At 41.8% G+C, this 24,565-nt stretch overlaps 1 protein-coding gene across 1 annotated transcript in view; it reads right to left on the bottom strand.

Annotated features, from left to right (window-relative positions):
* MAST4 (microtubule associated serine/threonine kinase family member 4) overlaps positions 1–24,565 on the bottom strand; it is a 371,265-nt gene that overhangs the window by 87,980 nt on the left and 258,720 nt on the right. The window contains exon 6 of the mRNA XM_069963543.1: positions 14,165–14,253. Coding sequence (XP_069819644.1) covers positions 14,165–14,253 — 89 coding nt within the window. The remainder of the gene's footprint in view (positions 1–14,164; positions 14,254–24,565) is intronic.

A 24,565-nucleotide genomic window follows, 5' to 3' on the forward strand; every position in this document is an offset into this window, starting at 1 on the left:
ACCCCCACCTGCCTTACTAGCTCCAGCAACATAAAACAACAACCCGAGCTGTGTCAAGTCAAACCCAACACCCGTGTCCTAACTGCCCCAAAAGCAGCCTGTGGTTTTCTCCCTATTGAAACACCAGTGTGGCTGGGCAGGTGTTGTTTCTGCCAGGCAAAATACCCCAAATGTCTCATTAACCCCTTTTTTTCATACCCAACTATTGCACCCCCCCCCCTTTCTTACCTGCCCCAATCCCTAACACCCTTCTTCTACCCTACAACCAATGCCAAGGGCCATACTAGTCGTTACCAGTTGGGGGCGTATCCATACACTGGCAGCTCTGATTGGATAGTGTCAGACAGTGTAGCTAAACGCCCCCAAGTGGTACAACCCAATTGGTTATTCAGTTATAGATTTCTAGTAAGAATAACAGAGGGACGGCACAACACCTGAAGAAGACCATTTTTTTTTACTTTATTTATAATTGTTTGTCTAAGAAATGTTTTTCTGTATTCTGAGCTCACTTGGAAGATTACCGTATGACTTTTCCTAGAAGATTGACATAAGAGCCAGACAGACCAGTTCCACAAAAATACATGCACAAATGTATACCTATCTATACTATCTGATGATACAGCATAGCAACCTGGCCCTGAAGGACTCCTCAGGGAAAGTGGTAGCCAATCACTTGCCTCAGTGGTAGCTGACACAGCAACACCGAGACTGTTGATTGGCTACAGGCTGTTCTGGCTAATCATCTGCAGAGAAGTATACAAGGGCAGCAGGGATAAGCACTGCAGTGTGACTGAAAGGGACCAATTTGTTTTATATCTCTCAATTGTATATAACATTAGGCGAGATAATCATATAAATATAAACATATTGATAGAACTTATAGGTTAATATCTTAAAAGATCAAGGATACAAAAGACCAACACAATTTCCTAATAAGACAAAAGTTAAAAATGTACACTAGTATATTAAGTGCCGTAGAGAAAGACACCACAATATAAAATACATTAAAGGGATATTCTGGAGAAAAGAAAAGTTTGTAAATCAACTGGTGTCAGAATATTATACAGATCTGTAAATTACTTCCAGTACTTATCAGCTGCTGTATGCCCTGCAGGAAGTGGTGTATAATTTCCAGTCTGACACAGTGCTCTCTGCTGTTACCTCTGTCTGTGACAGGAACTGTCCAGAGCAGGAGAGGTTTTCTATGGTGATTTGCTACTGCTCTGGACAGTTCCTGTCATGGACAGAGGTGGCAGCAGAGAGCACTGTGTCAGACTAGAAACAATACACCACTTCCTGTAGGACATACAGCAGCTGATGAGTACTGAAAGACTGGAGATTTTGTAATAGAAGTAATTTAAAAATTTGTATAACTTTCTGACATCAGTTGATTTGAAAAACTTTCATTTTCTGCGAACCCCTTTAATTTTTTTTAAGCTATCTACACGGCTGCTATAGGACAAAAGATACCTATATGAATACGTCATCCTATTTCCTTAGCAAATTAATTTCCTGGTAAATACACAAAAAGTTTAATAATTCAGAATATTCATGACCCCCATTTTGGCTGTCTAGGCATTATAGCAACTGCAATTTTATAACAGCTAGAGGGCTGCTGGTTCCCCCTTGCCTGCCCAGGCTTTTGCAGCACCTGTTTGGACTATGGACATCGCTCTCAAGCACAGATGACTCACACCAGACAGACAGACGGGGCCATTTACATTACAACATATATTACATGCTTGAAGACAATGAGTCATATGATAGAACAGACAACTTCCCGACAATCTAGCTATAGTTTTCCCTAATTGATTTTCAGCTTATCAGCATATTTGATAACTGCACCTGACCATGCCCGGTGCTCTGGAGATAAAGATTCCTATTACTTTGCGTCCATTGATAAGTCTATTTATCATTACTGTGCACTTATGTAGCGTCTTGGTGTGACATAGGTAAAAGTCATTGGTGTCATTGTGAAGATGTCCCGAGACAGACAATGACCTATTGTTTAAGTATTCGTGAAAACTTGTAGTTTTTATTTTGGCCACTAGGCTTAAAGCTAAGCTGAGACTTCCTGTTTTGTCTGTGACAAAGTAGGGGGCTGCTGGAAATCCATCTGTATGGCAACAGGTGACACCAGTAGATAGTAAGGACAATAGTAACTCAGCCCCCCACATATGGAATGACTCTTCCACAGGTCATAGAGGTTACAGAGCATGCTTACAAGTGTGTCCTATACATGCAGGATCTGGAGATAGTCATTGTATCTATATCTTTGAGTCCTGCTGTAAAGCATTTCATTAAATGCTGTTATAAACAGCTTAACAAAAATGGCAGCACCCATGTAATAAAGATAAAATTATCAAATTTGAATCAGAAAATATGAACAAATTGGGCTAGACCAAAGTCATAAAAAGGAGTCTCCTCTTTAAATAAGCCCAGGTTCCCCAGGTTCCATAATAATAAACTTATCGCAAAGTGTCCCCCCTGGTGGGGCCCCCCGCAATCAGCCATAATGTATGGGAAAACTTAATCCCTGCAGCTCCCCCGCAGGTGAAATGAAGCATTACATGGTACCTATTTTAATGTGTGTAATTAAAGACAGGATATTTACTCCAGAGCTAGAGACTTATTAGTAACCTCCCTCTCTCCTGGTAAGTGATGAGAATTCAGGGAAGGTCACCTCTATTAAGATATATGAAAATTAGTTTCGAAAAGGCAAATCCCTTAAAAATACACATATACATTTATATACTGAAAATGTTACTAAAGCAGCATATTGTGACAGCTGCAGACATATGAGCCATGTGTCAGAAATCCTTTTTGGAGGAACAGTTTTTTTTATAGTCTATGTTCTATAGAATGTATTGCTCCCTGTAAGACTTCATGTATCCCTGCTGCAGTTCTTCCTTAATTTTGCCCCCTCCCCCAGTGACTAATTTGCTTTGACATACATTAAATCTTTGGCAAATTACGAATGCAAATCATGTATTTCCTAAATTAAATCTGTTTGCATTTAGCTTAAATGGGTCAAACCAAAAATGATAACTAAATCCAATAGTGTAATATGGTTAATTCCCTAGCCTGGGGCTATACTCCATACTAACTCAATATCCCCTAATAATGCTGCACTCATTTGTTTCAACATCAGCAAGGGTATTGGTTAAGATTGGGGGTGGGGGGAGAAGGAAAAGCATTTTATGGAGTCTGTCACCAGTCTTAACCCCCAAAACACTGACTAGATAGGTAATGTGGAAACCATATGAACAAACTGTATTCTCCACTCTGAATGATACCTGGTTGTCGGAAACAGGGCCGGCGTCAGCACCTGGCATACTCGGGCAAGTGCCGGGACCCACGGCCGCCCAAGGGGCGCCGGTGCTGCGGACCCCAAGTCCGGGGGAGGGCTGGAGGGGCTGGGGATTGGGGAAGGACCTGCCGTGTTTGCTGCACTGGGGAAGGACCAGTGGTGACGTCATAAGGGGGCGGGGCTGAGAACGGGAGAGGCTGCATATGGATGAAGGACCTGTGATCATTGTCATGTGACATGAGGAGACGGGGCTCACTAATACCTTCCCTCTGTATGCTGTGAGTTTTAGTCCTTCTCTTATATCTCCTCCTGTAATGGCCTCTGATCTCCCATAATAACAGGCTGTCCATGCTGGGAGTTGTAGTTCTCCTCATATCTCCTGTAATGGCCTCTGATCTCCCATAATAACAGGCTGTCCATGCTGGGAGTTGTAGTCCTCTTATATCTCCTTCTGTAATGTCCTCTGATCTCCCATAATAACAGGCTGTCCATGCTGGGAGTTGTAGTACTCCTCTTAAATCTCCTCCTGTAATGTCCTTTGATCTCCCATAATAACAGGCTGGACATGCTGGGAGTTGTAGTCCTATTATATCTCCTCCTGTAATGTCCTCTGATATCCCATAATAACAGGCTGGACATGCTGGGAGTTGTAGTCCTATTATATCTCCTCCTGTAATGTCCTCTGATATCCCATAATACCAGGCTGGACATGCTGGGAGTTGTAGTTCCCCCTGGTATACCTCATGTAATGCCTCCTGATTGTAACTCCATTCTAGCCTGCTCTATGGTGAAGAAGCTAGAATACAGACTCCAGGGGGACGACCTCCTTCTAGCACCTCCATTCTAGTCCATTCTAGCATGGATGCGCTCTCACCAACAGGCGCAGAGCGATGACGTCATCACGCCTGCTGGTGGATCCACAAGGCGCACACAAGGGAGAAGAGGACCTGTCCCCCGCCCGGATTAGTGAGTATGTTTTATTTTTTTATTTTCTTGTGCTGAGGGAGATCAGGGGGCATTTCTATGGGGCAGAGCAGGGGGCATTTCTATGGGGCAGAGCAGGGGGCATTACTATGGGGCAGAGCAGGTGGCATTACTATGGGGACAGAGCAGGGGGCATTACTATGGGGACAGAGCAGGGGGCATTACTATGGGGACAGGGCAGGGGGCATTACTATGGGGACAGAGGGCATTATTACTATATGGGGGGCACAGCACGGGACCTACAAACCTCCTTACTTTACTACACATGACACCAAACAGTGGAGTTACTACTGTATGGGAGTCTATGGGTGGGAAAAAGGGAAGGAAGTTGCTGGAAAAGTGCGGAGCCTAACATGTTTGTCTGGCAGGTTTCGAAGAGATGAATTGTAGCTGGAAGAAATCATCACGGAGGTCTGGGCCAGATGGAGAGGAAACGGAGAGCGATCGCCTCAGATCAAGAAAGACGTCACCTGAGTTACTGAATTACGTTTTTTTTTGCGGTATTTTGTCAAACTTTATTTGGTAGGTGTTCCCCGAGGTGTGCTATACAAAGGGGCCCGCTGAGGCTCTCACACCCAAGGGCCCACAAAAACCTGGAGCCGGCCCTGGTCGGAAAGGCTCTATTAACAATAAAGCTGATCAAAAATGTATTTGAATCCCAACTACTAGCTATAAAATGTAGTGAAATCATTTTCATTTTCCCTGCAGCGCCACCACAGGTGAAGTGATGCATTTCACAATATCTTTTAAAATGAATGGGATGTCTGTGTAATGCAGGACAGGAAAGGTCCTCCAGAGCTAGGTACACTCATTAAAAGCAAAGTAACTGTACCTGTTCCGTGCATATGATATATAGAATCTAAAATTCCCTTGGGAAGATTATACTTCAATTGGAGAAAACAGACGGCAACTCTCTTTAGCGATCACTACACCACCATTTGGGGTGAGGATTGCTAGCTTCTTTTCAAACGATTCCAAAGGGGATACAGGTAGTGGATTACCTGACAAACCCCAACCTGGATAGAACGTCTACCTGGAGGTTAGTACTGGATATACGGCCATAGTATAGGGCTTTTTTCATTTGTGAATTTTAGATTCTATATCTCATATGTGCGGAACAGTCACAATTACTTTGTTTTTTGTTGGTACCACTATTGGGATATTCGGGTGATCCCATCTGTCCCTCGTACGCAGCTAGTTCACACACACAGCGCTTGAGTACACACCCACCTGTTTTCACTCTTGGTACACTCTTTGTAGCTGCTTCCCAATATGGTAAAAAACAGAGGATTATTCCAGCTGGGACCACTCACAATGTGACAAGACCTGATTCTCCTGGCTAAATGTGAGAGTCAGGCATGCACACTGCCATTCCTTCTTTACTAAGGGCCCTATTACACGGGACGATTATCGTGCAAAAAAATCGTTATATCGTTAGAATTTAAACAATAAATGTTTTGTGTAATTGCAGGCAGCGATTGAAAAATCGTTTGTATGTCGTTGATCATTGATTTAGATCCGAACCTAAAATTATCGTTAATCGTTCGCTGTAATTCCACATTCATGTTCCGCTTAGTTTCACTAATCTTTCAGTGTAATTGCACATTGTTCATTGTTTTGCTAGGATCAGATGGAGTAAACGATCATAGTAACGATCACAACAATGATCGTAACTAAGGACCATCGTTTTGTGTAATATGGTGAACAATTTCAGGTTAACGATGAACAATCTCGTTTGCTATCGTTTATTTTTACTCGTTAATCAATAAAAACTGCTCTGTGTAATAGGACCTTAAGTGGTGATTTCTGAGGGCGGGGCGGGGGGAATAAAAGAATTAGAAAAAAAAATAGCTTATTTTTTCCAAAAACAGTGCCACACCTGTCCTCAGGCTGTATGTGGCATTAGAACTCGAAAGGTATTTTAGTGGAAGTGAGCTGCAATACACCATAAACAATACAATACCACCGAACAGGTGTGGGACCGGAAGATCACAGCTATGTTTTATCTGATCGTGGATAACTTTGTATTCCCTCCCAGGAAAACCCTTAAACCAGTAAATTATCCTGGGCTTTTGACAGTAAATCCTACAAACCCCTCCCCTCCGGTGGGCCTCTGGATAGCATCCCGTATAACAGTGGAAATTGCAACAACTGTCACTCAAGATTGTGCACATATGGATGCATATAAAATATACATGCATAAACATTATATGCATATATATTTTATATCACATAAAAAAACACACAAAAACAGGCACACCAAATCCTGATGTACACAGGACTAATATGTTAAATAAAAAAGGATTATTAAAAAAAAAAAATGTCCGGTACGTGACCTTCATCTTTCAGCATTTTGCACTCTGCATTCATCCACCCATCTGCAAGTTAATACCTGAGAGACTTTTAAATGAAAACTGGTGCCAGTGAATTCCCTGCCCATATGTGCAAAGCTCGCTTATTACTTAAAACCTGCTGTTCCCAGGGATTTCTTGGCTGTTGTAGGTTTTCAGTTGTGCGATAATGTCGATATACTGCAGAGATTACGGTTGATATTTGTGACCCGCTAAAGAAACGCTAAGTGGCGGGCAGGCAGTGGGTAGATAATTAACTCATCTTCCTGGGGGAGAAGTGGCGAAATGAATAGGTAATCAGCATCGGAAGCTGGCACGTCCCACCGCCGCCGCACACGGGGGGCCTCGTTTGGGAAGTCGTTATTGTTAAGAAATGGATATCTAGATTAATTAAACGGTTTCATTGTTTGGTAATTAGATGTGCGGAGTAGTACATCTTCACTTTAGAAGAGGGGGGGGATGCAAATCTTTTTGAAAAGACATATGTTGATCTCGCTCCATTCATTATTAATGCACTTTTAATAGCTGTCTGCCCTGAAAAAACACAAGAGTTTGCGATGTGCTGAATGTATATTAGCGTCAGGGGAATAAGAGGATTAATTATAATTGATATTGTAAACTGCTGGCAAATGAGATGGTGGTAATTCTAAATGATCGGTGGTGGCCAATCACGGTCCAGATTAGATCACACATGTATCACATGCCAGGAAGCTGCATTACCAGATACATAGCTCATGCAGGGGATGCAAATGAACGTGCGCTCCACTTCTGATGGGTAGTCGGCACTCCCAACACCACTGTGTGTCAGTCTGTTCTAAAGGTGTGGGGAACCTACAGTGTTCATTGTTCAGCTAAACAGACATAATGTATTTTCATGCATGTAAGACTATTTTTTAACCTAAGAAAATCTCAAACGTCAAGGGTCGTCTTATATGCTGGGTGTTGTCTTCTAGGACGGGTGCAGAAAAAATTTGGAACCGGACTGGAGAATCTGCAGTCAACACATGCGGTGGGGGTGGGGGGGGGAGCTCAAAAACAGTCTCGTCTTCAACATGTGTGGCGATCGTATTGAGGGCAGAGCAAGCTGCAGGCGTCCGGGGTATGAAAAAAGAGATACGGTAGAGTGGCGCTTTGCCCAAAAAAATACACCTCTAAGCCCCGTCTGGCCGCCCTTGTATCCTACCGGTATTACTGTATCTCCTTCTCTGCCTCTCAGATTTCGCTGCTGTCTGATGCTTTTTATTAAATTTTATTTGGGGGTAGTCTTATACGGCGAGTATATCCCAAACTCTATACATGTATTTAACTGGAAATGTTGGGGGTAGTCTGCCACTCACAATTCTGTATATCCCATACACAAACTGAACATTCAGGATGTACCAAATGTATTACGTCCACACGTCCACTTCACAAGCAAGCGTTGCACAGTTCCCTCTTGCTTAGTTAAATGGGTATCCCAGTAATAAATAAATCTATGGGGTCCAGAAAAAAAAAAAGAAGTCTAAGGGCCCTATTAAAAATCGTTATATCATTCGAATGTAAACGATAATCGTCCTGTGTAATTTCAGGCAACAATGGAAAAATCGTTTGTATGTCGTTGATCATTGATTTAGATCTGAACTTAAAGTCATTGTTAATCGTTCGTTGTAATTCCACATTCGTTCGCAGAAGTTCCGCTTTTTTCACTAGTTGTTTAGTGTAATTGCACATTGTTCATTGTTTTGTTGTGATCAGATGAAGTAAACGATCATACTAACTATCGCAGTAACAATTGTAGTAACAATCGTAACTAACGACTATCATTCTGTGTAATATGGTGAACGATTTCAGGTTAACGATAAACAATCTCATTTGCGATTGTTTATCATTAGTCAGTAAATGTTAAAAATCACCCAGTGTAATAGGTCCCCTTACTCGCCTACTCCAATTCCTTGCAGCTCCTGTTCCCGGCCTAGTGATCCCCTGCTATCAGCAGGACTTACCAACTCCTCAGCCAATCACTGGTCACAGCAGTATCTGTTTCACTCAGTGATTGGCTGAGCAGGCAGGTCCTGCTCTGATGTTTTCTCATGGAGCAGCAACAAGTGGTGATAAACAGGATTGGCAGGGGAAACAGAGGTAGGTATGCCTTTTTTTTTCTTTTTACCATTCGCCTGGTAACACATGAAATTAAAGAGACAATGAGTCCTCAAGTGATCAAACACAAAGGTTTCACCGGCCCATGACGTACTAAAATCTATATGAAAGCATTACTAAGGAGAGTTTTTCCTATTAATTTCCTTACTAGCAGTAAATCATTAATACAACAGACTCATGGTAAAGACAGAATCATGGACGCATTTTATGGGGACTTTCCACCGCAGTAACTTTATATGATCCTTTAGCTGCGTGTGTGGCAAGATGTGCATAATTAAGTAGTGGAGTGGAGCTAATAGTAGGGTGAGAGATGGAGGAAATATGAAGAACAGAGTAATACAATATTATGAAAGACTGAGCTACGAGCACTGACATGTACAGCAGCATATCATGTGGGCTTGGTCAGGATTTTATATGGGTCTGTAGAGTATTATACTGATGCAATATGTAACCACAGTCCGCAAACATCTCGCTAGAAGCTGTTGGGCCCTTAGTGTTATGTGCCATTTATAGTAGTATAGCTCTTGGATTGTCTGCAGCCCTTCATGCAGAAGAGCCCAGGTACAACCCCTGCAAGGCCTTACAATGGACATGGAGGCAATGTGTTAGAGGTCATTTTTATTAAAGGAGAAGTCCAGTGAAAATTTTTACTAAAGTATTGCATTGCCCCCCCAAAAGTTATACAAATCATCAATATACACTTATTATGGGAAATGCTTATAAAGTGCTTTTTTCCCTGCACTTACTACTGCATCAAGGCTTCACTTCCTGGATATTATGGTGATGTCACGACCCAACTCCCAGAGCTGTGCGGGCTGTGGCTGCTGGAGAGGATGATGGCAGGAGGACACTGGAGGGACATTGAGCATCCCCCTGCCATCATCCTCTCCAGCAGCCACAGCCTGCACAGCTCTTGAAGTCGGGTCGTGACATCGACGTTTTATCCAGGAAGTGAAGCCTTGATGCAGTAGTAAGTGCAGGGAAAAAAGCACTATAAGCATTTCCCGTAATAAGTGTATATTGGTAATTTCTATAACTTTTGGGGGACAATACAATACTTTAATAAAAATTTTCGCCGGACTTCTCCTTTAATATGTTAGAGTGGTATTACATAGGATGATTTTTCGGTGACAAATGATCTCAAACGACCGCTATGACAAACAATCTTAAATCATTCACCCTATTACACAGGTTGTTCTCGCGCTCGTCCTTTCCTTGCTGATAGACCAGAGAACGACCAAACAACATGTTATTACACCAAACGATGTTCGAACGATTTGTGAACGAACAACAATGAAAATAGGTCCAGATTCTATTAAATGATCAAAGTTTTCTCGTTGGTCGTTTGTTGTCTGCTATTACACGAAACGATTATCAAAAGATAATCGTCCCGTGCAATATGGTCCTTACTATATATTATTTTAAAAAAATATATATATATTTATTTCATTTTTTTTCACAGTAAATGTGGCTATTCTTTACGATCACATTTTATGTGGAACTATTAAAAGTTTTCATAAATTATCAGAATTATTATCAGATTAATTATCAGATTAATTACTTTCTATGGGGCAGGTACATCTTTCACCCTCCTGTATTTTACATAGCTGGCAAAGTAGGACACAGTGCTGAACATGGTCAACAGTCTTGTATAAACCTGTTTCTTCAGCTTAATGTTACAACCCCTTAGGGCTCACACACAGAGCAGAACAGTGTGCACGAACTTGTATGAAGGAACAGGAGCCGTTATCTTGCGTCTTTACACATCATTATATTGCAGACAATATACTGTATAGTATGCATTGAACATGCCATATAGATGCTGTATTAGGACTCCGTACTTGGAGGTCATATTCTTGTAAGCCTTGCAATAAAGATGGTTATAATTAAAAGATTCTCTCAACGCAAGGAAATAGATGTTCAGTTTCCTAAAGGATTTGGGTAAATTTGATTAAACATGGCCTGGTAAGGTAAGGGGTATAGCCGGGATGACTGACCTTTCCATATGGATGCGTTCTAGACCTCTGCAATTAAATGCAAGTCAGGCTTATTTAAAAATTGGAATTTAGTTTAATTTAAGGGCAATAACTCATTCCATTTTGACAGTAAAAGGCTAGGCTCTGTAATAAGACAGAGAGAGCTCCACATCCTATAACAGAATTATCTGCCCTGCGTATATATGAGGACTGATTCATAACAATTCTCCGGCTGTGCGGCTGATCACGATGAATAGCTTAAAGCAAGATGAAAATAATTAGAAGTGTGATTGCATATGAGCCGAGTTATTACATCTCCTTCTAGACAGACAAGATTCACTGATGGGTCTTTTTCTATGGTGCATGCAATATAAAAGAAAAAGTGCTGCACCGATGAACAGGTAACCAGGTGTAGAAACTAATATGGGAGGCGCAGAGTGAACAACATAATTCTAGGAGTCAATACTGAATATAGCAGCATGCAAAAAGCTTACTTTTTTTCTACAATCAGAATTTTGCAAGTTCTTGTTGTGGTAGAGAAGAAACCCACGGGAGCCTGGGTACCAGTATCAGTGACACAAATCACAAGCTGGTCATAAGCTAAAAATTTGGGGCATCCTTCAGTTGGTGAATGTTGCCCTTCTGGATGACAATGCTATATGTTAGAGCTATAAGAAAACAATTGGCAGATGGATCCTCGATTTGGGTGTATAATCATAGGGTGTTGTTTGGCACCAGTATCAGCAATAACATGTGACAAGTAAAAAAAAAATAGATATATAATACAGTGGATACTATTTTAATCATGTACTTTGAAGAGGTGTTTGTCCGCAATCTGAGGAAGGGGTATTATAACCCCAAGACCCCTAAAACGCTGGGTAAAATATTTTGATGGTGAACACATTCTTTTGGACTGACTGATCCCTATCAGGAGCTCGGGCTACGACCTGTATGAAGACTGCTGCACCGGTGGACAACCAGAGCTGTGGTGAACACAATTAATTACGTGCTTGTGGGCAATATGGCTTTGGATACCATAACCCCTTAAGATTGTGGTATCAACTGTTTTTCAACTTTCCTATTTTTCAATACGTGGTGATACTTTAACCCATTCCAGCACAAGGTCGGAACTGTACGTCCTTGCGCGGGTGGGGGAGTTCAGAGCGGGGCCGCGCGGTGACCCCACTCAGAACCGCCGTGGTCCCGGGTGCGACATGTAGCCCGGGACTGCGGCTATTAGCGGGCACGGTCCAAACACTGTGCCCGCTAATTAAGTCTTCAGATGCAGCTGTCTCTGAAGACTTACTGCAGCCCCTACCTGGGGTCTAGTGGGGAGATCGCCCCCACCCCCCCACGGAGAAGCAATCCCCGGGCCTGGTGCCGTAATGGCACTGATCCCGGCTCGGCATTCTATTGCTTTTGGCTGCAGCAGCCAAAAGCAATACAACACTGATCTCATCGATCTATGCAGTATAACTATACTGCATAGATATGAGAGATCAGTGTGCACATACTAGAAGTCCCCCATGGGGGCTTCTAGTATAGTTATTAAAAAAAAAAAGTTGTATTATTAATAAATAATCTTGCCCCCTAAAAAAAGTTTAAATCACCCCCCTTTTCCCATTTTATAAATAAAAAAAATAAAACAAACAAACAAACAAACATGTGTGGTATTGCCGTAATCGCCCAAAATATTAATTTATCACATTCCTGATCTCGCACGGTAAACGGAGTAAGCGCAAAAAAATCCCAAAGTCCAAAATTGCGCATTTTTGGTTGCATCAAATCCAGAAAAATTGTAATAAAAAGCGTTCAAAAAGCCGCATATGCGCAATCAAGGTACCGATAGAAAGAACAAATCATGGCGCAAAAAATGAAACCTCACACAGGCCCATATACCAAAGGATAAAAGCGCTATAAGCCTGGGAATAGAGCGAATTTAAGGAACATATATTTATTAACAATGGTTTGAATTTTTTACAAGCCATCAAATAAAATAAAAGTTATGCAAGTTGCATTTAGTTTTAATCGTACCGACTTGAGGAACATATATAACATGTCAGGACTTGCCCATACACATTAGGGAGTTAGCCAGTTCTACCAAAATTGGAAATGAAATCAGACTTAAGATTCCCATAGACTTTCAATGATTGATGGCTAAACAATTGTTTCTCTGTTGGTTCTCTCTGTCCGTTAACCATCCTTCCATATCCACAGGAACTTTTGGCACAGCTGAGCGTTCCTGTAGTATCTATGGGGAACAGTGTATCTTTCCAGAAACAATGATTTTCCATCACGCTCAACATCATCTGTCAATGGTTGTTCTGGAGGGCCCCATACACCTTAGATTGACGACCATCTAAAATCGAAGGTGTATGGGGACCTTTGGGCTGTGTTTAACTTAACAATGTGAACGGTATTTTTAGCCAACACCAAAGAAAGACTATAAGGAAAAGATTAGCAACTTTTTGGTGTCTTGGACCCACTGTCCACAATACTATGTAACCTCAGTATGAACTATTATCTGCACACTATACCATATGGACAGCTTATGCAGATAGGTTTAGCCTCTCAGAAAAATCAGAATCAGAAAAAAAATAACTATACTGTTCATGCAGTTTTACTAAAGCATTGAACTTTTATTTAAAGAGATATCCCTGTCTCAGAAAATGCAGATTGCTTGTATAATGCAAAATGATATTTACTTTTTGAGAGGACATATTAAACCTGTTTTTATTATTGTATCTGTTTCTTGAATATCTACAGTATACATATCACTCAAGTCCTTGAACTGGATGACCAAAGTGAAGAAATATAATTTTTGTTCCTAAAGTGGTTTATAGAAGACATTCAGCTGCCAAAACAGCTGATGGCACGGATAACGTGCGCCCATTTCTCAAGCGTTCTCTGCCAGATTTCACAAATATGTTCCAGATCAGAACAGTTCCACATCCGTCACAACTCACCCCAAGCCACAACAATGTGAGAGGTTTGTTTACCACTAAATTGATTCTAGCCCCTGAAATGCCAAGTGGTCCGGTTATGGATCATAAACTTTCAATTGAAAATCTGTTTTTCCCCTCTTTGCCGTCCAAAAGGTAAAAGTTTGCCAAAAACTCCAGCAACCATAAACATCATTAACATTATAATGTGAAATCTAGCGCACAGCAATGGAGAAGTACAGCTCACATGAAGAGAGGGCAAGTGCCACTTATGGAGACTAAAGGGCTACTCTTTGGGTTCAAAATAGTCAAAGTATATAAAGTGAGCAGGTTAGGGCTCTAGAAGTGGCATAACCTCCCATGTAGGGGCTATGTAATAATACAGAACGCTGTTTTTACAATTTTTTTTATTTTTGCATTGACATTTGCATTATAAATAGGATAAGAAAACAATGCCACACATACCTGTATGAGCAGAAAGAGGAGAGTGGGGTCGGGGAAGAGCCGGAGATTGGTTGTTGCCAATTAAACTTTTCCTGTTGCTCGTCCGACAACTAAACAGCAAAAAGATAAAAGATAATTATTTAGCAATTTAGATCATTTTCACAGTATGAATGTATTGTACTGTAGAATATTATATAATAAACTTTATTTTTTTTTTTTTTTACAAAACATTACAGTAACACTAACATAGATTGACCACAGACCACATGCCATGGCAAATGGCCCAAAAAAACATTAGCCACGGTCAGCAAAGCGAACTCTCATGAATTCCCATTAATAATAATGAAAGGTTAAAAGGGGACTGGGCAGAAAAAAAGTGACAATTTACCCACTGAAATCAAAAGCCACACAATTTCTGCCCATGTGGACATGTGCAAAGTCAGAAGTAGTCAGTCACAGAAGTAGTGCGCGGTCAATAAGCACTTTACTACCCAGCTTGCTGCTCTCCTCATATTGTAAACTTATAATCGAACCCATCTTACGCAAAAAAAGATGGGAAGCAGGGGCGGATTAACTTTACCATAGGCCCCAGGCTGTTCACCAAGCCTGGGCCCCCCACCCCACTGTAACTATGGCAGCACTAGCCTGCCGTTCATAGTACAGGACAGATAATGTCATGATGTCCTGATTTGTGCAAAATTGCCATAAAAAAAACTGTGATTTTTGCAAATCATGGCGGAAGTGCAGCCAGGAGACAGTACACCACTGAAAGTATAAGTCTTTTTGGGTGGTCATGGGCCCCCAGGAGCTCAGGGCCCTGGGCTGCCGCCCAAACGCCCCTATTATAATCCACTACTGATGGAAGTAATGCTTTATTTAGTTAGTGATCTTGGGGGCCTGTCCGCTAAACATAGGTGGCCTTCGGTCTAAGAATTAAAGTACAATGGCTAAAGCATGAAGCCAGATCACCAGGCAAGCGGAGTATAAGGAGCACGTCTGCCCAGACCCTTAGCCCTGCCAGGACAGCTCTCCCCAAGCACAGTCTACGTCTTCCCTTTATGTATAATCAGCAGCACGTTCTCAGCAGAAGTGCCAAATCTGCATTGGGCAATGAAGGCCGAGATATATTTTCAATTGCCACTTCAGACCAGAGTATAAATATTTCATGGCCTATGCAAATCTTCACGCTGTTCTATCCTCCGACGGTGATGAAGAGCGGCGACTTATCAAAAACGTGATGATCCGGTAATTACAGATTTAATTGTTGAGAAACATTTCACATCTGTGTCTTTTATTAATGGGGGGAAAAACAATCTGTAGACAAACAAACACATCAAGTTATTCTAACTATTGTATATGAGCCTTGTCTGTGAGTGGCAGCTTCCAGCTGTGGATATCATGACGGGACACACTATATTAAACAGTAAGATGCTGAAATTATATATTATTGCTGCAATGTGATTTTTTATTACTTTATTCATAATTATTTTATATGGCAGCCCCTTCTTCTCTTCTTCTCTGCCTTTCTTTGATCCTATTGTGTCTTCTATTACAATAAACATTGAAAAATATAATAAAAATTCTAGTTTTTCCAGATCAGTCACTTTACCCCCTTGGCTAGGATCAAGTAAAATCTTCTATTTTGTTTCATTTGTTCTTTGACTTTTATGTGCTTCACAACCTGTAGTGTCTGATTGTGTATCTTGACCTAAACGTGGAGCATTTACGAGACATAACGGTGTATGAGGGTTAACAATCCGTAATTACTGGATCATCAGGTTTTTGATAAGTCGCTGTTCTTCATAGTCGACCATGTGTATAACAGGGTGAAGATTTGCATACGCCATGAAATATTTATATTCTGATCGGCAGCGGCAATTGAAAATATATCTTGGTCTTTGTTGGCGGTTTGGCACTTCTGTTGAGAAAGATACTGTTCATTAAACATGGAGGAAAAACAGACCGGGCTTGGGGAGAGCTGTTCTGGCAGGGCAAATGGTCTGGGCACAATAGTTTCTTGCATAGCATGAAGCCTGATTACTAAGCAAGCTGAGTATAATGGACCTTGTTCCCCTATTTCCAATCACCAACCTGTGCCCATCTGCGCAAACCTAAGCGTTTAATTCTATGGTGGGTCTGTTTTATCGAAACTTCCTTTAATTTATAGTCACTGAGGTGGTGCTCAGAATCCGGGGCAGGACAAAGGTTAGGAGAAAAGGTGTCAACCAAAGAACCTGAAAGCGCAGCATGTTCTGGACACTTCTGTGCCTCCCCATGGGTCCAGTGCCTATGGCTACATCCATGTTTTCCAGAACTCCCGAACACTGTATCAAACTTCTTTAGCCACCACTACAGGTCCCAAATATTTGGCTTTATTTCCATAAGGTTCCTTGCACAATGCCAGATTTTCTGGTCTGCAATTGCAAACTGTATATGACCTACTGATTTCTATAGCCCCATGCAAACATCTGTGCTTTTTATGTACTGTAATTTCGTTAGTCTCACCAATACAAGTTAATGGATCTGCAAATAAGTATGCATTGTGGATAATTTTAGGCAGACGAACTGTTGACAATGGTTCCATGGCTTTGCGGTCCTCTATACCGTGTAAAGTCCAAAGTGACCATCAACTCTGCTGATGTGCATCTTGTATCAATGGGAGAACCAATACCCTTTCTTGTATTATTTTTCAGTTTGATATAAAATAATAATTTATGGACCATAACTATAACTAAAATTACTAAAATAAAAATCAAACATATACAAAGAGGATTTCTAAGACAATACAATATACAGTAAGCAACATGAGGAAAAGGTCTTTATGCGTCTGCAATATGCATGCCGTAGTCTTAATAATCGGTGGTGCGACTTGCAATAAAGACAGATAGAGCCTGTAAATCTCATGTGCTACTCTGCGAACAGCTTGCAGACATTAGATATACCCAGCAGACTTGGTCATGAAATGAATCTCTGTAAACCATATGGGATCATATTAAAGAAAAGATTAAAAGCTATTCTTGTTTTTCTTTTAATGCACGCCTCCTTAAATGGGATCCCACTTTATAGAGGGGGAAAAAACTTACAGACTGTAATATAGACCGTATACACAGCTGAGAACTGGCAGACGAGGTGTCCTTGAAAAAGCTAAACAATTGGCAATTTTCATCTCAATTTTCAGAAATTTGAATTCTAAATGTAATAAAATGCATGACTTCCCAAGCAGCGAAATAATTCCGAAAGCAGAGATAAAGCAAAAAAAATGAAAGGACCTGGATTTGAGAAAAAGGTTGATCAGAACCTCAAATACATTAAAGGGGGTTGCCAACTTAAAGGGAACCTGTCACCCCCCATGCCGGGGTGACAGGCTCCCGACATCCCCCCCCCCCCGCGCCAGCCCCCTATACTCACCTGATCCCGCCGGGTCTCGCTTCTGGATCCGGTTGGGTCACTGATATATCAGCCGCTGCAGCCTGGCGCGCACGCTGAGAGATGAGTCAAACGCTCATAGAGAATGACGGAGAGTCCAGCGCGCCGTCATTCTCTATGAGCGTTGGACTCATCTCTCAGCACGCGCCCCGGGATGCAGCGGCTGATATCTCCGTGACCTGACCGGATCCGGAAGCGAAAAAAAGTGAATAGGTGAATTTGAAATTTAGAATGTTAGCCCCAACAGCCTGATGAGCAGTGTAAACTACTAGATCAGTGCTCACTTACTGAGCCTATTACACAGTTCTATTATCCTGCAGCAAGGGCCGTATATACATATATATCGTCAGCAAAGTCCGTGCAGCCCTTGCTGATGAAACTGTATAAGTGTAAAACAATAAGCATTATACTTACCTCTCCACGTTCCCCAGTGTCCTTCTAGCTTCTCCCTTCTCCCCGCAACCGCCACTAGCACTACTGGAGCAGTCTCCTCCATGACAGGACACTCAGCCAATTACTGGCCAAGACAGGACAGTGCTGCAGCCAGTGATTGGCTGAGCAGCCTGTCGCTTCACAGATGGTTTCAGAAGTGCCAGTTGCAGCTACGGTGAGCATGGAGAAGCTAGAAGCACACAGAGGACTGTGGAGAGGTAAGTATAAAGATTATGATTTTACCTTACACAAGTCCCAGTAGTGATGCACGGCCAATGGTTTTTAAACATGTTTAAAAGACAACGATCAGACGGTATTTGTTTCTTTGGCTGACTGTTGTTGGCAACATTCTTCAAACAGCCATAGGCTGTATCCATGTTTTCCAGGACTCCCTATTGCTGCATCCAACCTCTGCATCCAAGGGGAGTGAAATGCAGAGTGTTCAGGTTCGGAGAACATTGCTGAACCTAAATAGTTTAGTCTCTCTGCTCAACACTCACTCTAAGCCTATAGTATGTATTGTAAATGTATCTGCAGTTTGTCTAGACTATGCAGTGGAATAAAAAAAATGTATTTCCCTTCCAATCCTAAAAGTATTGGATGTGAAAAGGAATTCCGTCAGCACTTTTTACACTACGAAACAGCTGAAGTAGATTGTTCACATGGACGAAAAGTGCAAACTTACGTCTGTTGCCTTCCATACATATAGTGTACTGAGTAAACAGTGTTTTATTTCATTAGTAACTTGCAAATGAGACCCCCTCCCTTACTGGAGAGAAGGGCATTAGTGATAAAGACCCTGGACTGTTCACTAGTAAAGAGTTACCCCTCAGCTGCATTTACTTGATATGATACGTGATGGCATAAAGCATAAAACATGTATATTGGGAAACAAGGATATTGTTGTGGTCCACATTACTGGCAAGCCCCGGGACACTGTGTAAGATATTTTTCAAAATGACTACCGTCCTAAAGGACGCCTGTCAAACGGGCAAAAAAAAGATGGTGTGTGAACATAGCCATACAGCGCAGCAACAAGTTCTGAATTTCAAGGGTTTTATCACAGTGTATCCTGCCGCCTGTGAAACTTTATAGTCACTTTAGTTTAATTGAAAAATGAGCGATGAAATTGGCTTTTGTGAAGGAAGCTACCAGACGAAATGCCAGAAGCTCACAGATCACTGTGGCGACATCATGGTGCCAAAGGTTGTGCTATGTCCATATCATATACTATGTTTGATCTTTATGTATGTTTACAGGTATCTATTTTGCTGACTGTATTTGGGCAGGCTATTAAAAATATTAGAAAGCCACAAAGTTGTTTCATATCCACTTCTATCTGCAGATACTGGCTTGCATATACCAAATAGTTAAGAGTGACCACAACTGTATGTTTGTGTGAAGAATCTAGCCGTGTTAGTGGTAATCGTAGTGTAGAAAGTGCTGGTGACGTTCCTATGACGTGTACATGGAGTGGTTATCTCCCACTCAATCTTAAAATCAATGGGAGAGAGAAGAGAGTCCATGCTGGGCAGTTGGGTTGTCGAGGCAAACCAACACCACACAGCAAGTATCATGTCCAATTATTATCCAATTATTCAGACCGGGGCACAAAACCTGCTGGGCATCAAACTGTTGCCTCAACAACTGTTTAGTCCTGCATGGTCTTGTATCTCTCCACGGGTTGCTTCTCATTCCCCGCTCGCTGCCGGCGAGGGAGAGGGGGGGGGGGTTGTCTGCCGCCGGCAGTAGATCTGGAGCGACTGCAGTAGATTGCAGCTAAATTAGTCGTTTGTCTTTCAACATGTTGAAGGACAAACAACAGCAACAATTAGCCGACATCGTTCATGTTGGCTGATCGTTGTCTTCTATTACACCAGACGATTATCGGGCGTATTTTTATTGTTTTGTGTAATAGGGCCTTAGGGATCAGGCAGATAATATCTATTATGCTTTAAACAGATAAAGACTTTGAGCCTAATGGCTACTGTATGAGGGTCAACTCCAGAGATCTTCTAGATCTGTATAACAGGTTATCAGTACATTTTGCCCAGAAAACTCATTGTCCAGAAAAGAAAAACTTTAACTAAGGGTATGTTCACATTGCGTTTTTGCAGTTCGTTTAACGTATCCATTTCATGGGGGGGGGAAACAGATGCATTTGTTTGGATCCGCTTTTCCATTATAAAGAAAAAAAACAAACAGACTTTGTGTACATTAAAAGTAACCATTAAAAAACTGATCCGGTTAACGCACTGCAAAACAGTGTGAACCTACCCTAACATTGCCCCAATCTTCCCATAGAGGGCTTAGCAGATCGTCTAGGGGGACAATATTATGGGAAGTCCAATACACTTGTCACCTCATAGCTTTAGCTTTATACAGCATTCAATGGCAAGACTAAAATTAACATTTTAAGCTACGAATTAACAAAACATTCTGATATATGTCATAGGGGGCATTCACACGTTCCATAAAACACAGAACCTATAGATGGTAAGCTTTGTAATTGAAGGAATCATGGCCCGTCATCATGTATCAATATGATACCGGGATCAGGGAAAGTCTTTGAATCTGCACAGCTGTGTCATTACAGTGCCGTGAAGATTCAAACACTTTCCCCGATACCGGTATTGTATTGATATATGATGCCGGGCCGTGATTTATTCCACTACACATCTTACCCACACTTTCACAGCTATTGACAAACGTCCCCAACACTTTCAAGTCTCTTTCAAGTAAACCAGTAGGGGTGCTAACATACGTAGAAGATCATTTTGTACTGGATTTTAAAAATCTGCAAACATGGAGACATTTGTCAGTTCTGCTCTATGTCCCTAAACACGGTGGCTCTCAGAGAGAAAAAAAAGTCAATATAAAAATGATGAATTAAGGCCCATTAGTCACCTGTCAGGCACCGCGTCTGCTGAGAGATGTCATGAGGTCAGAGAAAGCCAATAACTACGACAACTGGAAAGGCAGAAAATCAGTGCGGACGTGTCAGGCCATTACAATATTCCCACATGTGGCATTAGCGCTGCTTACACCGTCATGATTTGTACATCCCAGAGCGATCCCCGCTCTATAAGGCTGGTGATATAAGGCTCACACATAACATTAACATTTATTCTACATCTGACAGATACATATAGCAGAGGGGCAGGCTTCTTACTGCCCCTCTGTAGTTGTTCTTCCATACATTCCTCCCTTGGCAGTAAGCCCCCCCATACTGTATACTTTCCTCCCCCCTCTGTAGTTGTTGGACAATACTGTATACATCCCCCCCTCTGCAGGTAGTCCCCATACTGTATACCTCCCTCCCATGAACATTATGTACAGTTCCCCGACACACCCAGTTGGGTGATGGATGACCCTTGAAGAAGCCTGAACCCTCTCACTGATCAGTCTAGATGGCAGATTCTTACTAAGGACGTGGTTCTGAAAGTCTTTAAACTAGTTATCCAGCGCTACAAAAACATGGCCACTTTCTGCCAGAGACAGCACCACTCGTCTCCAGTTCAGGACGGCAGGTTCTACCTCATTTGGTTACACCACAACATAGCCCGTGTATTATAGGAGAAGAAGCCTTTGTGACTGGCACAGATACACAAGATTTCTCATATGGTGCTATATAAAGGCCATACGGAGCAGGGTGACCAACATGAAATGAGAGAAAAGAATATAATCAGTGAAATAGAAAATAAAATTGCCAAAATAATAAATTTTAAACTTTAATATTTTTATCTTCAGGATTCGCCAGTATACCCCGCTGTCACTGTTTGGGTCCCCTGCAGCATTTGTTTACAAAGTCAGCGGGGGAAAGAGACAAATTCTAAAAAGTAGCTCAATAAAAAGTTTTTTGTTTTTTTTACGCCATGAAACTGTTTAAAAAAGCATAATGACCACTAATATTAATGTGATTAAAGTAAAATAAAAATTAAGTTTTTTTGCAATATTCTTAATATCACTAAATATTAACAGCTGGTTATCAGTAGAACAGAACAAGAGCAAACCAGATACATTTTTGCCAGCCATCCAATTATACAGTAGATAAAGGCCCTATTACACTGACTGATTATCAGCCGGATTCGGCCGATAATCGTCCCGTTTAATAGAACACCAATCGGCCAAAATGAATGACGTCGGCTGATCGTTGTGTCATTTGTCTTTCAGCATGTTGCAATATAGCAGCGATCTGCTGCAGTCGCTTCGTGGAGTAGGAGCAGCGACGGCAGACCTCTGCTATATGCTATGGGCTGCCCGAACAATCTAGTGATCACCCGGGCAGCCCCCCCTGTACTCACCTGCTCGCCGCCGTGGCAGCGAGCGGGAAACGAGAAGCAACAGAGCGCTGACAGCCCTCGTTTGCTCCTCACAGTCGCCCCATGTAATAGGAGCTTAAGTGTTAAGGGTCTATTTACAAGCTACAGAAAACTAGTTCTATACATATGAGAGGGGGCTGTTCATGAGTCATTCAGGGCTATGCGAAAACTGATTTGGATAGTATATTTAGTCCAAAGTTTCCCATTATAGTTCTCCTCTGTGCTTTGGACCCACACATTGTTTTGGGTTAAAATGCTGACCAAAATATTACTTAAAGGGGCACTCCATAATTAAAACCAACTAGTGCCAGAAAGTTATACAGATTTGTAAATTCCTTCTATTAAACTCTCAAGTCTTCCAGAAGTTGGCAGCTGCTGTATGCCCTGCAGGAAGTGGTGTATTTTTTTCCCAGACACAGTGCTCTCTGCTGCCACCTCTGTCCCTGTCAGGAACTTTCCAAAGAAGAAGCAAATCCCCTTTGAAAGCTTCACATGCTTTGGACATTTCCTGACACGGAGAGAGGTGGCAGCAAAGAGCACTGTGCCAGACTGGAAAGAACACATTTCCTGCAGGGCATAAAGCAGCTTATAAGTACTGGAAGACTTGAGAAATTTTAATAAAAGAAATTTACAAATATGCATAACCTATTGACACCAGTTCATTTGAAAAAATAAATAAATAAATTTCCGGAGTACCCCTTTCATGACGCTGTTTATATACTATGTACAACATGTCAAGTCTCTATAAACACAAAGTCAAAGACAGTTCAAGTGACCGCACAAAGGGGATGTATAACAACCCATTCGTTGCGTACTGCTCTCCGCTTACAAACGTGTGAAGACAATGTGGTGGTATCAACCAACGGGGGAATGGGTGGGATGGGGAAACTATAAATGAGAAAGCATGTAATTACCAAATAGGAACAATGGAGTTGGATCAAAAGAACAGCACAACTGCTTGGGGTTTTGAGAATGAACAACAGGCAGTGACGGCTTTCCTGAAGTATTAAACAATTACTGAGGGACGACTTTCTCAGACTGGTTGAGTGAGTAAAGCGGGAGACATTTACATTGGAATCCAGCCAGCACTTTATCATTAAACTGACATTGCCAGCATGGGGCCAGTAGCTAGGAGCTGCGCAGGTTTAATTGAATTTACCTTTTGCAAAGAACTTAAAGGAGGAAAAAAAGCACTCATGTGGATATATGGAATGCATAGTGACCACTTTGTTTTGGCAGGTTTTCTACTGACTGTATCCAAGCTACGGCAGCATAGTCTAATACAGTCCTGCACAATGAACTCCTCGCCTCCTCCGTCATTCCTGTTTTAATAAATTCTAGTATTTCAGAAGAAAAAAACTGTTCTGGATCATTTTTTCTTAGTTTTGTTTTTCAGTTATTCTTGCTAGAAACAGCCATCTAGTTGTTACCAGTTGGGGGCATGTCCCTACAATGTGGCACTATCCAATCAGAGCGGACACTATGTGCAGGACACACCTCCTTGACTACGGAAATAATAAAAGATCCCCCCAAGTTTCACCTGGGATGGAAGTATCACACCAGGAAGTAGTAAAAGTGTTACTTGTCTACCTCCCGTATAGCTTCCTCCCATCTTGATAAGTCATACCCCAGGATAGAGCATACCAGGAGATGGTGGTGGTGGTTGGTGCAAACACTGGGGTCCACCATAAGCTTGAAAACCGACACATAGAAATCCCTATTGGGTGGAGTAGCATCTCGTGCATACAAGCCACCACTCAAATTATTCTCTATGGAACCTTTAGATGTAGATAAAAGGCAGTTTTCGGTTACTTTTGTGGCTCCAGGAAAAATGAATGGAGCAGCGGAGCTAATGAGTGGCCCTCAGCTCAGATTTCAGGATTTTTATTCTTGAAATTGCAAGGTTCCCTCGTAGTCGGGGGGCTCTGGAATCTCTTAGTTAGGGCCGATCCCATGAATACTATGAATGGGGCACACCTTGGCGAGATGGGAATACCGCTTTAAAGAGTCACTGTCGTTTAGGAAAACTTTTGACATGTCAGGATCGTGTCAAAAGTTTTGATTGGTCTTGGTTTGAGTGTTCAGATACTGATCAGGAGATACAGATCTCTATGACGTGTCAAAAATTTTCCAAACGACAGTGACACCAAGTTATGGCCCCGATTATAGAACATTACAGGCATTGAGAATTATGGGAAGTCCCATATACCACATTTACACATACTTGGAAAGTACCTTTAAA

This window comes from Dendropsophus ebraccatus, chromosome 3 (assembly GCF_027789765.1).
Source record: "Dendropsophus ebraccatus isolate aDenEbr1 chromosome 3, aDenEbr1.pat, whole genome shotgun sequence".
Taxonomy (NCBI): Eukaryota; Metazoa; Chordata; class Amphibia; order Anura; family Hylidae; genus Dendropsophus; species Dendropsophus ebraccatus.